The following is a 15,929-nucleotide window of genomic DNA, read 5'->3' as shown; positions in this document are numbered from 1 at the left end:
ATTACCAAACTAAGTTGAAGCATAGACCTGTAAGCGTTTAATTTTTTTATCCCCCCCCCCCCGCAAAGGCGGAGGGATATAGAATTGGCGTTGTTCGTCCGTCCGTCATTCCGTCCGTCCGTCATTCTGTCCGTCCGTCTGTTACAAAATTTTGAAATTGGCAGGGAATATCATTTCAACGAATGTTCGTGTTTCCTATTGTTTCAGGGTGAAAATGGACGCATAGTCAAATTGGTTATTGCAAACAACCATGCAATATTTGTAACTTATTTTTAGAAAATGCCACACACGAAACAGATTTCTACTTTTATTTTATTTATTTGCAAGAATACATTAGCATATGGGTTCTCATTACATCTTGAACGAGCTGTGCTTTCGTGGTGCGAATCAGACCTCAAATCACAACTAGCCCAGTGTTTAGTACTGGAACATCTCTACGTAGTCCACCTCCATAGCGACATTGTCCCCTTGCCACGATGGGCGCCACTCGTTCCGGGCGTCCCAGAAGTTTTGGTTAATATTGGGGGAGTTGTTCCAGTATGGTTTGCGGCTATTGTATGTCCAGGTGTCCGGGAAGAAGCCATTGGTTCCACCAATGGCAACGTTCAAGATGAGGTAAAACTGAAAGAGGAGCACACGGAACGTAAAGCGAAGTTTGTGATATGATACCACTTAAATACCCGTAGCTTTCAAAGAAACGTTAGGGAAAATAAACGTAGCCTCAAGAACGTTTAAGATAAGCACTTTAATACACGTAACGTAAATAGCCGTGTACTCATAGGCTCTGTGATGAAGATACTAAGACGTACAAAATAAAAAGAATCGTTACGTTTGTCGAGAGGCTGTTTATTCATTATCATGTATTATGTAATCTTCACGCCATATTATTTTGTCCAATAGACATTTGTAAACCCATTGTCGACCGCGGATTCGTTAATATTTAACTCGATGCTTAAATTTGTAACACACAACGATACGAAACGATAATGATTCATAACTCAAAACTGTTTATGTAATTAAGGTAAAAAGCCGCAGAAAGACCGGTCTGCATTTGCGTAAAGTGTCGCCCAAGATTAGCCTATGCAGTCCGCACAGGCTTATTAGCGACGACATTTTCAGCCTAAACTCGATTTCAGTTTTGAATAGACTTCCCTTTAAAAAATGCATCAAAGCGGAAAGTGTCGTCCGTTATTAGCTTGTGCGAGCTGCGCATTCTAATCTGGGACGACACTTTACTCAAATGCATTATGCCCAGTTTTCCCAGAACGCGGCTCTAAACATACGGCCGTATCGAATGGGGCGGCCTTGGACCCGCTCCCCCAGGGGTTGTGACCGTGAAATCCGCCCTTCTGCCAGAATCCTCCACTTCCGATCGGGACGCGCAAAACCTCCTGATTGTCAACAGATACGCTGAAATGTTTTTATATCTCTCAGATATTACTCGTTACACAAGCAATATTCTAGTTCAGGGCACTTGTGTTCACATTTAAAATGTGATTAGGTACACATCATTTATGTAAACAAACATTATTGTGAGTTGTTGGAAAACAGTTGTGTTATTAAATTATTAAAAATCTAAATAAGTTAATATCGAGTTTACCTTAACGTTTTAAATAGTTGCAGACCAAACACAGTATTGGTTGCATAAAGAAGGACTGAATGTGTGCGTTACACTTTAAACATACTATTGACCCCGTGTGCATGTTTTCTTACTTGACATAGTTAAAGTAGGCCGTGTGTATGTTTTCTTACTTTACATAGTTAAAGTAGGCCGTGTGTATGTTTTCTTACTTTACATAGTTAAAGTAGGCAGTGTGTATGTTTTCTTACTTTACATAGTTAAAGTAGGCCGTGTGTATGTTTTCTTTACTTTACATAGTTAAAGAAGGCCGTGTGTATGTTTTCTTACTTTACATAGTTAAAGTAGGCTTATTCTGTTTGAAGTATACTACAGCTCGAATAGGAAAACAATCGTGTCTTGTTCTGAGAAAACTGGGCGTAATGCTTGTGCGTATAGTGTCATCCCAGATTAGCCTGCGCAGTCCGCAAAGGCTAATCAGGGACGACACTTTCCGCTTTTATGGTATGTTTAGTTTGAGGAAGTCCCTTATTACCGAAAATCAAGTTTATGCGGCAAGTGTCGTCCCTGATTAGCCTGTGCGTACTGCACAGGATAATCTGGGACGGCACTTTACGCACATATATTATGCCCAGTTTTATCAGAATAAGACACAATCAATGCTTTGTTACACGACGATTCTTTAGAACTTACATGATGTGGTCAACTGTCCAGTCTAGCGAATACAGGTGGAAGGAGTTGGAAAAGGACCCGTCGGTTCTGAAGTGTGAAATACCCCACTTTGACACAATACAATTGGTACCGTATTGAATCTTAATGTACTGAGGGATTGCAGGGACTAATGACGTTTAACTGCCCACTTGTTCCGCCATTGTAGAAATTTTCTTTAGGATTGCCCAATATGGTTTTAATGCTAAAAGCACCATTTGACCTAAAACATTTAATATGTTATTCGTGTTCTGTGAAAAAGGGCTCAATACATGAGCGGAAACGTGTCATCCAAGATTATAATGAGCAGTCCGCACGGGCCAATCAGGGACCACCGTTTCTGCTTTCATGGTATTTTTCGTTAAATGGAAGTCGGTTATTTGCTGAAAATATAGTTGAGGCGGAAAGTGTCGACCCTGATTAAGCCTGTGTGGACTGCACAGATTAATCTGAGATGACACTCTACGTGCATGCATTAAGACCAATTGTCCCAGAGCAAGTCTTATTTAATCTTATTATAACTTTCTGTAATAACATGCTGTGGGTGTACGCTTAAGGTTGCGCTATACCTTGCCGCGTGGGTTAGTTCCCATCTGTTCTGTGACGGGCTTGGTCCCCAGTGCAGAGTGGCACCAATCTCGTTTCGCCCATGATCATTTCCACTTGGATCGCGCGCAAAACTGTTGCCTGAAACAAACGCCATCAACATCAATACACTTGAAACAAACAAACGGATAAACGAGGTCAGTGCACGGACATAGATCTTTCAGCATTGCTGTTCGTGCCAGTACACGGATATCGTTCGCATTGCCGTTCGTTTTAAGTTCTTTGTACAAATGTCATATTAAATCAATTTATTTAATTCGGCAATCATGCAGTGGGCCTGTATTTTCCAATATATTTATTTGGAATATAAGCTCATTGTTTGCTAAACCCAATTCTTGAGTCGCATGTTTCCACTATTGTATTACATATAACCACCACCATATATTATGTATGGGCGGCAATCTATGAAAAGGGGTTTCAATGTATTAGCGTAAAGTGTCGTCCCAGATTTGCCCGTGTAGTCCGCACAGGCTAATCAGGGACGACAGTTTTTCACCTGAATTGGATTTTCGTCAAGAAGAGTCTGCCTTCAAACGAAAAATACAATAAACGCAGAAAGTGTCGTCCCGGATTAGCCTGTGAGGATTGCACAGGCTAATCTGGGAAAGACACTTTACGAACATACATTAAACCCCCTTTTCTCAGAGCGAGGCTCAAATTAAATGTTCTAATATGAGTTAATTTTATTGTTTTGTCATGCCCCATGTCTATTGTGAAATTGCAGACCTCTACTTTCCATGATGTCAATTTCACCGGAAGCAGGCCATCCCCCATATTGTAAGTGACGTGGCAGCATCCAAATAGCTGAAAATAGTAAATTAAAAGTATAATAATGTTCATATATACTCGCATAATTGTGTAAAACAAATTATTCAGACGTGTACGAAGGGTCTGCGCTTTGTAAGAAATATTCTAAATTAAGAAATAAATATACTAAACATCCCTAATTTTGGAAATAAATTGATTCAATTAAGAAGGATGGGAGAGTCCACTAGGCATAAATAGGATAATAAATGAGTCAGCGTTATTTTTACCAGAAGAATAGTGGGGTTTTCCTTAACCTATCAAATTCACACAACGTTTCAACCGTTATTATAAAAAAGGAAGCTATAATTGGTTGATATAGCGGACAAGCGGTGTTTGTACCGAGTGATAAGTGGGATTTTCGAAACTCGAGCGAAGTCCGGGATCAGTCATTTCGAATCTTACCTGGCCATATCCAATCGCCCTGAGGTATTCGTGCGCGCACGTTCACCCGACCGAACTTGATGGTCTTCTTGCTCTTCAGTTTTCCGGACATAACGGGCGGGAGGATACCGTTCCGACCTTCACGTACACACCCCCAGCGGTCAGCGTTTGTACAAGAACCCCAGATTTCTGCAGAGCAAGATTTGACCAAAATACTGTTTATTTATTTAGCATTGTGTTAATGTGATCAAAGCATAAACAATCTTAGTTTGCAATTGGAAAAAAAAAATGAACTTCAAAAAAACAAAAAATACAAATGGCGACAAAATAATCAAAATTGATGTTTGCTTAAAGCCACACACCTTGAAAGGATATACATGTTAATCGCTACATATAGAAGCAATTCGAAAGTGTGCAAAATTGTCATTAAATCTATAGCCTAGTAATTATTTTTTTCAATTTTAAAACAGACAGAAGGATTTCTATACGTATACGTCTATTTCGACAAACGCGATTATTTTTAAGTTTTAAAGCGCAAAAAGACGGATTTTTACCTTGTAACCACCAGATATATTCTAATTGGCATAGATAAAATTAAATATATAGCCTAGTTAGCAAGTAATTTATTATTTCTCAAGCGGTACCGCTTTTAAAACCAAAAGTAGGATTTCTAGACGTATACGTCCATTTCGACAAACGCTATTATTTTTAAGTCTTAAAGCGCAAAAAGACGGATTTCTACCTTGTAACCACTAGATTTATTCTAATTGGCATAGATAAAATATGTTTCTTATTTATACTTAAATTTAATATGCCTAATAATTCATTTCATGGTGTGTGGCTTTAATTAAATTCTTACTTCTGACATCCATTGTCCCATGGTGCAAAAAATGTTCGCCGAACTTTTCAGAAGTGAGTGTCTGAAAAAGTTTAAAATAATAAATAGTATCAACGGTTAATTTCTAAAGAAAGGTACATATCGTATGTGATTAACAGAAATGTCGTATTCTTTGAAAACGGGGTTATGTGTTTAATTCCCATAGGCGGGTGTCAATCTTTTGCATGGTGCGTGCTGTCTGTACTACCACATAGCTGTAATATCGTTTTATCAAAATATTCAATGATGTGTGTAGATTTTTCTTGTAAAATATGTTTTCAATCGAGACATTTCATTACAATTCACCAGGACATTTAACATCATAGAATTACGACAAAAAAACGATACATAACTTCACCATATAATGCACAATACGCATAAACAACTAAAATTGTGTATAAGCAAGTTTTTGAAATACTAAAGAATAATGTGTTTATGAATTTCATGAACACAAACGTTCGCCATTTGCCGAAAGTGAACACGCAGGATCACCGTGCTGATGACGTCATGTGATTTGTGGGTTATTCCTGTATTTGACATCCAATCAAGACGTGTTTATTTCTGCCGAATGCTAGTAAATCATGTAAGTGTATGTGGGCGCCAATGGCACTTTTCTAATATTTTAATAACTACCAAACGACAAGTAGTTTATAATTTATATTAGATGTGACATGACATTGTACAAACTAATTTCTAAAAATCGGGCTAAATGGAAGGTTATTTTCCGTGTATCATTAACTCACATTTGTTCACATTTAAAGGACTTATTTGTTTACTTACACATGAGATAAAAAAAATTACAAATAGCACATCTGAAATTCAGGATATTAGCACCTTTTGTATTGATTGGACCATGAAACCCAAAACACGCACTTTGCTTTCTTTTTCACACGCATTGCTTTTTAGCTAGTTAAGTTTCGATAGAAAAAAATGAAAATGTTAACCCCCGACTTATGATCGGAAAGACTTATTTACTAATTTATTTTTATCATTTTCAATAATTTACTCGCTTATTTTTCCCACACGTTACTAAAAATGCTTCTTCAAAATTTAAAAAGCCCCAGTAAACATATTTTAAAAATAACATTGTATTCTTATTAGATTATTGTTTTCTATTATCATAATACCTCCTCCAATTCTTATATTAAATTTAATAAAAATAGTTTTATTTTAAATGGCCACATTCAAATTGTTTGCGCCATGAACATTCAGAAGAAGATAGAAAGTTCCGCATTAACATGGAGATGAATATATGAATACATGTTTAAAACATGAAGTTACCGGTTTCAAGAACAGGTTCCCATTCCTGGTGAAGACGTTCAATTGGTCGCTAGTGTACACCTGTATCTCCCAGTTCTAGAGTGAACAACAACAGCAACCAGTGGTTATTTGTTTTAATAACTACACTTTCCGCTTCAACTGGATTTTCGTTTCGAATAGACTTCCATAAAACGAAATTCCATAAAAGCGGAAATTGTCGTCCCTAATTTGCATGTGCTGACTGCATTTTTGACCAGGCTGCTAGTTTTAAAAAAACATTTAAGTAACAAGTCTATCTGTAAAAATTATGACAGTGGTATTAGACTGGACCACTTGACTGGACCGTCATGAATAGATGGCCACAGTGCTACGATTCTTTGGAAGATTATATGAGTCGTGTTCTGAGAAAACTGGGCATAATGCATGTGTGTAAAGTGTCATCCCAGATTAGCCTGTGCAGTCCGCACAGGCTAATCAAGGACGACACTTTCCGTCTAAACTTTATTATCGGTAAGGAGGGACTTCCTTGAAACTAAAAATACCATAAAAGCGGAAAGTGTCGTCCATGATTAGCATGTGCGGGCTGCACAGTTAATCTGGGACGACACTTTACGCACACGCATTAAGCCCAGTTCTCAGAACGCGACTCATATTTGTTAAACACTGAGCTTGAAAGTATGGGATGACATACATATGAGCCTCGCTCTAGCAACGCGCGTTTAACCCATTTATGCCTAGTGGACTCTCCCATTCTTCTAAATTGGATACATTTATGTCCAAAATAAGGGATGTCTAGTATATTTATTTCTATATTTTGAATATTTCTTACATAAATTCATTTAAGCAAACAGCGTAGACCTTTATGAGACGCCGTATCATGCGGCGTCTTATCTGGGTCTACGCTGTTTGTCAAGGCTTTTTTCTAGACGCTAGGCATAAATAGGTTTAATGCATGTGCGTAAAGAGTCGTCACAGATTAGCCTGTAAAGTCCGCACAGGCTAATCAAGGACGACACTTTCCGCCTTAACTGAATTTACGATAAGAGTAGATTTCCTTTAATCGAAAAATACCACAAAAGTGGAAAGTGATGTGCCAGATAAGCCTGTGCAGACTGAGTGAACGTGTAAAGCAAACTTATTATGGTATAGATTTAATTTGTACTTTTGCTGAATTTTGTTATCGTGGTTTTATATAATTTATTAGTGTATATAATTATATGATCATATGACGTTTTCAGGTAAGGCACTAGTTGGCGCCAAGGACGGCTGATCTCTTCGACTTGTTCGACTGACTGCTGTCGTTTTGGTTCAGTGAAAGACATGGTTTAGTGTTTGGTTATGGTTCATTCTTAAAGATAGATCATGACTCATAATTATGTTTATTTTTATAATTTTTTTTTCCATCCCAGCTAAACAAAAATATACAACACTATGGAAGACGTTTATCGTTTAACTAGTGTAAATGTGTGTGAGTCTCGCTCTGTGAAAAATGGGTTTTAATTCATGTGCGTAAAGTGTCGTACCAGATTTGCATGTGCAGTCCGCACAGGCTTATCAGGAACGACACTTTCCGCTTTAATGGTATTGTTTGTTTCAAAGAAGTATTCTCTTAGCAAAAATACAGCTTATACGGTAAGTGTCGTCCCTGATTAGCCTGTGCGGACTGCGCATGCAAATCTGGGACGACACTTTACGCACATGCATTAAAACCCCTTTTCACAAAGCGAGACTAAATTACATTTACACTAATTAAACGATAAACGTCTTCAGAGCGCGCCTCAAATAAATAAGCCTGTGCGGACTGCGCATGCATTAGACCCCTTTTCTCAGAGCGCGCCTCAAATAAATGTCCCTATTATAACTTACATAGCCGCCATACATGGAGACCTCATATTCCCAGTTGTCGGTGCTGACGGGGCCATCGAAATCGTCACGGAACACCAGCCAGCCCTGGCTGGGCTGATTCTGAGGGACCACAGAAACTCCCGTCTCCCCTGAAAAGGAGCTGATTGATATATGAGCCTTGTTCTGAGAAAACTGGGCTTAATGCATGTGCGTAAAGTGTCATCCCAGATTAGCCTGTGCAGTCCGCACAGGCTAATCAGGGACAACACTTTCCGATTTTATGGCATTTTTTGTTTAAAAAAAGTCCCTCCTTACCGAAATGTGGAATGTGTCGTCCCTGATTAGCCTGTGCGGACTGCACATGCATTAAGCTCATTTTCTCAGAACAAGGCTCAAATATTTGGCCGTAGTTTTCAGTAAGTGTGGTATCAGTTCGTAAATGAGTTTTTAAGGAATCGGTAACTTACTCGTAATATATAACGACCTCCCGACCCAAGCAATACACCGCAAATATTGTGTATTGTTCAAACTTAATTTCACGGCCGTTCAATCAATTGATATTTAGCATTTCATGGCTACGAGTTGTTTAACTTTAAAAATTGTATATCTGTAAAAATAAATAAAAACACAGCCTATTTAAAATAATATTGTCTCTTTTATATCTAATAACGTGTTGTTACCACACCTGTTTTCATTCTGCCACTTGACACGAGCCTTTTTCCATTTTGTGTTCCGACCAGCGTGTACTTGATTTTGCGACCGGATGTAACGTTAACATCCGCTTTACCGTGCTTCAAATCGCCATCCACTGCAATACGTCTTTATTGTTGTAATACTCAATTTAAACTCTCTGTATTTTACCGTTGTTTGCGTAACCATAGCTAGAGTATTCTCTGTATTTAACCGTTGATAGTAGCCAAAGTATTTTCTACTTGGGTAGTACAATCTCAACTTTACTACTTAAATTAATGAAAACATTCAATTTAAGCTGATTTTCACTCATTCTAGTGACACAATATCAAGATACATTTGGGCATATATATAGTCTTCTTATTCACATTTCTTTAGATAGACAACCTAAATATTAACCACGCTATAATTAAACGTTGTTTATAAGCCGGTGTTCACGTGATTAAAATTACCAGACTGATGTAGATTCTCCGAATATGTCTGTCACGTATTTGGTACTTTTCCACACAAAAAATTGTGACTTTTTAAAACTTATTTTCCGAAAGCTTTATTTAATGTGGCACAGTGACATACAGTGACTTTTCTTCAAAGAAAGCATCCGCGTTAAACATGAAATTTCAGAAACAAAAAAAAACTGAAAAAGTATTAAAAAACTATTATATAACTACCGGTAATACAAAATGTATATTATTTTTTAAACGCTTTTGTTTTACTTGGAGATTAAATAAAATGTTTAACCCATTTATTCCTAGCGTCTAAAAAAAGTCTTGGCAAACAATGTAGACCCAATCTGCGCTGTTTGCTTAAAGGAATTTCTGTAAAAAATATTCTAAATATAGAAATAAATATACTTGACATCCCTAATTTTGGAAATAAATTGATCCAATTTAGAAGGATGGGTGGGTCCACTAGGCATTACTGGGTTAAATTATTTGTTCAAACATCAGCCCCTCACCTTCAATAGAGACCTCGAAGCCTCCATGATTGAGATGACGAAGTTTCGGCTGCGGCAGCGCATCGACCACGACGACGATGACGACGGTGAAGACGACGACGAAACAGAGACGCAGCATTCTGACTGATGTGATCTCTCTAGGACTACAAATAACTTTTGGTTGAGTACACTGTACATATGACTATTTTGGTCTATAGCGATTGAAAATCTGCGGTGTTGTTGGGAATTTGCTTTGGTAAGCATTCATAATCATATAAGCCTCGCTCTGGCAAAATGGGGCTAAATGCATCATGTGCGTAAAATGTCGTCCCAGATTATCCTGTGTAATCCGCACTAGCTCGTCAGGGACGACACTTTCCGCCTGGTCTGGATTTACGCTTAGAAGATAATTCCTTTTAACGAACAATTCAATAAAAGTGGTGAGTGTCATCCCTGACAAGACTTGCGGACTGCACAGGCTAATTGGGACAACACTTTACGCATATGAACTTAGCCACGTTTTTCCAGAGCGAGGCCCACACATATATTCGAACTTGGGTTTAGAAGTTAAGACTCGGATTCTATTGTAGAAATACTCTACGTAAATCATTAGCATTGGAGTTAACATTGTACATTTGGTTGACCATGATATTCAATTGAACGTGAAGTTCTAAAAGAGTTAATACGTAATCATCTTTATTTCATAAAGCATACTAGATAAGTATTAAGTACAGATACTTCTGTTTTTTAGGCTTAATTTTATAATAATAATAATAATAATAATAATAATAATAATAATAACAATAATAATACTAATAAATAATAATAATAATAATAATAATAATAATAATAATAATAATAATAATAATAATAATTAATAATTATTATTATTATTATTATTATTATTATTATTATTATTATTATTATTATTATTAAATACATACATTTCTAGATTTTTAATAAAACAAAATCACAAATTGATAATAAAGCATGAAAGTTACTTACCTTGAAGTCTTCTTCAAATCATATGTCCTTTGTGATGATGTACGCGTGGTATTTACGGAAGCAATTTTTTATCCTGGTCGCCGGTGTCCGGGTAGATCTATAGATTGGTTTAAAAACATAACTTCCCAATCAGCTTACACGGCGGATGGTGTCTAATTATTTCCACCATATATCTCGTTTAAAAAGGAGGATATTAAGCATTTTGCTCGTATACTACTTATGTTAAGTCGTATTGTCAAGCGGAAAACATCTGGATATCTCACTGTGAGCTCTTGTGCCCCAAAGTTGTATCCTCATCTGTATAACCCTGATAACAAACTTCCGCGCGTTTATGACAAAATAAATATAAGTGTGTGCCTCGATCTGTGAAAAAGGGGTTTAATGCATGTGCGCAAAGTGTTGGCACATATTAGCCTGTGCAGTACGCACAGGCTAATCAGGGACGAAACCTTCCGCTGTCATGGCATATTTTGTTTAAAGAAAGTCTCTTCTTAGTAAAATTCCAGTTTAAGCGGAAAGTGTCGTCCCTGATTAGATTGTTCGGACTGCACAGGCTTATCTGGGACGACTCTCTACGCGCATGCATTAAACCCCCTTTTCACAGAGCGAGACTCATTTATAACTTAGCATCTTACATGTAAATTCGCGGAATTTCATGTAAGATCGTAAGGCTACTCTGCATAGCCAACGTAATGTCAAAACACGAACAGTTTTGCGGATTTAACTGACTGAGAAGTATAGTTTTACTTACTCGTGTGAAACACAACTCGATTGTCAAGTCGAATATGAACAGATTGATCACCGTTATTGTCAAACTTATCATCGATTTTTAAGCGGCGCTCACTCATTTCTTGCTCAATTTGTGTGAGTGTCTCGCAATTTATTGGACTTATGATGGATTACTTCTACTCCTAGATCATATTCTTTGGTGTACGTGTATAGTGCAAAATCACTCAATTTTCTCATCAATAACGCATGATCCAGTCTCTCGGGACTAGCACCTTCTACGTTTAATCGCACCATGTTCCTAACATTGTACACAGTTTAGTATTGAATCTGATGATGGCATGACCGTGTATCCTATTTGCACAAATTTCATTTCCATAATAGGTCGATAAAAATTGTACGGTAGAAAAGGTATCCAAACGAGTGTGGAAATCTCAGTGTACATATATTCCACAAACTCACTGATCGAGTACCTTTTCGGCTCAATTTCCAATCCAACTAATAGACTGGGTGTGTCGTAAGTGATAAACATTGTTCCCACTACAAAACCATAAACTACACTGTATACCGGTTTCGAAAACGCTTTTCTCTTGTTTGGACATCTAGAAAGACCTATGGGTTTCCTTTGTTCCTCATGTGCTTTTAGACTGAACTCTGGGGTTTTTCATCCATTTGTTGAACAAACGTAAATCTTCGCTGACATCGTCGTATAATGACAGATAATCATAGGTGACGTTTATGAACACACACAAAAATAAACATTTGTAACGACGATCGATTTATCCTGTAAAGGCTTGAAACAAGACGGTTCATAACTATTTGGGTTTGGACGTCCTAACGCATTTGTTTGTAAAAGTAAGGAAACACACAGGGCATTGATATACACAAGCACATACATGACCTTTTTTCCTGCATTTGTCATTTGGGAAAGTTTCTATATAACTATTTTCTACAAACAAATTCAAGTTATTTTTCTTCCAGCCATTCACATGTTTAACAGCAAACATACCATTCCTCTTGGTCTGTGGACCGATTTCCAGCGTTTAGAAAAAAATACCAGAGAACATTTTGCACAACAATTCGAAATGTTCTCAATGTATTTACAAAACAAAATATATACAATTATTCAAACATAACAATTTATGTACACTGTGTTAAATAAGAGTTATATGCAGCGGAGCGGTAAATTGTGTAAAGTTCTCATACACATTTGAACTATTCTTCGAATCGAATTATCTTTGTATAAATGCATCCATTTTAAAACAATCTTTAAACATGCGCTTAACTATGATAAATTAGACATACGCAAAGTATGTTCTTGTCTTCAAACATGCGCTTAACTACGATAAATTAGACATACGCAAAGTATGTTCTTGTCCTAAAACATGCGCTTAACTATGATAAATTAGACATACGCAAAGTATGTTCTTGTCTTCAAACATGCGCTTAACTATGATAAATTAGACATACGCAGAGTATGTTCTTGTCTTCAAACATAAGCTTAACTATGATAAATTAGACATACGCAAAGTATGTTCTTGTCTTCAAACATGCGCTTAACTATGATAAATTAGACATACGCAACGAATGTTCTTGTCTTCAAACATGCGCTTAACTATGATAAATTAGACATACGAAAAGTATGTTCTTGTCTTCAAACATGCGCTTAACTATGATAAATTAGACATACGCAAAGTATGTTCTTGTCTTCAAACATGCGCTTAACTATGATAAATTAGACATACGAAAAGTATGTTCTTGTCTTCAAACATGCGCTTAACTATGATAAATTAGACATACGCAAAGTATGTTCTTGTCTTCAAACATGCGCTTAACTATGATAAATTAGACATACGAAAAGTATGTTTTCTTGTCTTCAAACATGCGCTTAACTATGATAAATTAGACATACGCAAAGTATGTTCTTGTCTTCAAAACTCATATTGTTTACATGAGGCGTATCCCAAAATTAAAACACGATTATCTTCTTTATGTTTAACTTGTCTGGAAATTCATAAAGCCTATACAAAGCATTGAAACAACCCCAAAATAGTCCAGTTTGATACAGTTAACAATCCCTATCTATAATCAAAGGTAATGCTTTTGATGCCATAGCTTCCTTTTTGAATTTTAGTCCTCTTCAATCTTGGTCAGAATCTCCGCCAGCTTTGTATGCAGCTGCAAGGAGCTCGTGACCTTGTTCGATGACAAGTCGTCCAGTATCTGAAGTTGAGTAATGTTCAATTCACATATTTTATTTACGCTTTTGTTCAACAATTTATTAACAAGTGCCCTATTGCTATATTTCAAATTTACAGATATTAAATAGATAAACGTGAGGATGAACATGTTCGAGGAATTTTCGATATTTCTCTTCGCACATGTTCATTGGCGTCGCACTGTAGTGCGGCGACTAGTATGTAATATTTTTTGTTTCGTTTATGGGAGGAGAAGTTATTTTACGGATCAATGTATATATTTTTGATTTCAGAATATCTTGCATAGTGCTGATTTTTTGTGGTAATAAGGGTAAATAAGTACTGCATTTGTGCCTATTACATTTATTACAATATTTATTGCCAATAATGCAAAGCTAATTGTTTTAATTAATAACTGATCACAGGGGAAATATCACAGGGACTGGGCAAATACGCGAAACATTCTGGTTTTGTATAAAAGCAAAACATAATCAAAATATATTTATTTTGTGGTTTTTCTAACAATAGCGCAGACTTTTGCTGTTCGAGTTTTGGTTAACGCGTATTTTCTTCAATTTTACAAGACGACAGCGATTACACGGTTTATTGCTTTATTGATAACCGTTACACTTCAGTCACTTATTAAGGCAGTAGGTGCCTAGTATTCGGAAAGCGTTTCGGCTATAAGCGATATCTACGGTAAAGTCCGGAAATTATTCTAAATACACGAAATAAATTTGTATTTTTTTATTTAAGAGTTAAATTTGCTTATTTCTTTAAGATTTAATAACTATACAATACAAATATAAGTTAAATTAATTCGTTTCATAAAATAATTGTTTTCATGATATCACGGTTGTTGACATTTTCTTAGCAAAATGAAAGTGCGAGATAAAAGCGAACGATTTGCAAAATCGAAAAAGAAGCAAACACCGATCGACAACATTGTGTTCGATAACAATTATTCATTTACCGAGCTCTGCGATGGCGATTTGTGTGAAAATGACTCACGTAAAAGCTATTCGCATTTGCTAAATGGGGTGAAAAGAGTAAGCAGAAGTGGGTGGGGGATGCAAGAAGATTGATTGACTCGTTGGGCTGGAGATTTTGCTAAACAAATTACAGTATTGTCAGTTTTGTAATCTGTGTCCCATTCCTTTGACAATATATAACATTGTTGGAGAACTACAAAATGGCCTCAGTGGTTATATGTACGTTATTTGTGAAAACTCTGACTGTAGAAAAGTCAACCATGTTGCTTTTGGAAAGCAGCACCATCTCAAGATCAGGGGAATGCCATGCTTTCACGTAAATACCAAGCTTGGAACAGGTATGCATGTCTTCATTTTTCAACCTGCCATTTCTATCAATTTTTAATCATTGTACAATTGCTATTGATCTTTGGACTTCTTACACATTTTCAGACCCCTTAAAATTCCAAGTGTCATTCCCAGTGAATATTTGTTTATCGTGTAATATATAAGTAAACATTCCGGTGTCCATCATATTCAGTTTTCAAATTTAGTTTCGCATTTGTGTTGTTAAATCCAATTGATTGCTCATTCGTGTTATTTAATAATGTAATGATGATACGAATGGATTCTATAAAAAATACATTGTGACATCATTATTAAGTAACTACGGCCTTATTTCGTTTTCATGTTCTTATCATTTTCAATTCTCTTTTCAGCAATGAAAGTCAGTTTGGGCAGGCCGGTGAAGGTAAATAACTTCCTAACCACTCTAAACATAACGCTTATTGCAAATAGAAAACTAAAGAAGATGGAGGCTCGTGCTGGGGAGGCCATCAAGAAAATCTAAACTGCGTCGTCTAACAAGACTGCCATTGATGCTGATGATAAATAAATGGGGTAAGTGTAAAAACTAACTTTTTATGAAATGTTATTGACTATTCTGGTGCCAAATTTTAGTATTTTATCATCAACTGTCTTCTTATTTCCTATTCCAGATGAACATTAAACAGATTAATAAAAGCTGTTTTATTAAAGGCACTGTGTTCATTGTTTGGTAAAATTACATTTTTTAAAAGATTTTTGGTTAGAACCTCAGGGCAGGCACATAATTAAAAATATTTGTGATTGTTATTATTAATATTAAAAGCTATTCCAAATATTACAATTTTCAAAAATAAATTCACTACTTTTAGTAATAAATCTTATGAAGGAGCATAGGTATATTTAAAATTCTGAGCTATTCATATAAATGGTGAATTCTTTTCACAAGCGATAATTTGAGTTCAACTACTTGTCAATATGTAATGTGCTTGTTGTGCTTAAAATTGATTTTTCTCAT

At 36.3% G+C, this 15,929-nt stretch overlaps 1 protein-coding gene across 1 annotated transcript; it reads right to left on the bottom strand.

Moving 5' to 3' along the window:
* Positions 1–294: 294 nt before the first annotated feature.
* Positions 295–10,802, bottom strand: LOC127848581 (beta-1,3-glucan-binding protein-like). The gene is made up of 12 exons (XM_052381126.1): positions 10,693–10,802; positions 9,709–9,851; positions 8,749–8,871; positions 8,085–8,212; positions 6,240–6,314; positions 4,941–5,001; positions 4,103–4,270; positions 3,620–3,697; positions 2,857–2,974; positions 2,273–2,338; positions 1,284–1,410; positions 295–621 (listed from the first exon to the last, which is right to left on the bottom strand). Exons 2-12 carry the CDS (start codon positions 9,824–9,826, stop codon positions 418–420), a joined length of 1,266 nt encoding a protein of 421 aa, XP_052237086.1. The 5' UTR covers positions 9,827–9,851; positions 10,693–10,802; the 3' UTR covers positions 295–417.
* Between the last annotated feature and the right edge of the window lie 5,127 nt (positions 10,803–15,929).

This window comes from Dreissena polymorpha, chromosome 10, assembly GCF_020536995.1.
Source record: "Dreissena polymorpha isolate Duluth1 chromosome 10, UMN_Dpol_1.0, whole genome shotgun sequence".
Classification (NCBI taxonomy): Eukaryota; Metazoa; Mollusca; class Bivalvia; order Myida; family Dreissenidae; genus Dreissena; species Dreissena polymorpha.
This window is presented reverse-complemented; position numbering and strand designations above follow the sequence as displayed.

Bases quoted from the DNA above. Each gene is read 5' to 3' on its own strand.
- LOC127848581 (XM_052381126.1), bottom strand. From the start codon at position 9,826: ATGCTGCGTCTCTGTTTCGTCGTCGTCTTCACCGTCGTCATCGTCGTC. The intron at 8,213-8,748 runs GTGTGGTAACAA...GCTCCTTTTCAG, and splicing joins AAGTGGCAGAATGAAAACAG to GGGAGACGGGAGTTTCTGTG. The intron at 2,975-3,619 runs GTCTGCAATTTC...CGTTTGTTTCAG, and splicing joins TGACATCATGGAAAGTAGAG to GCAACAGTTTTGCGCGCGAT.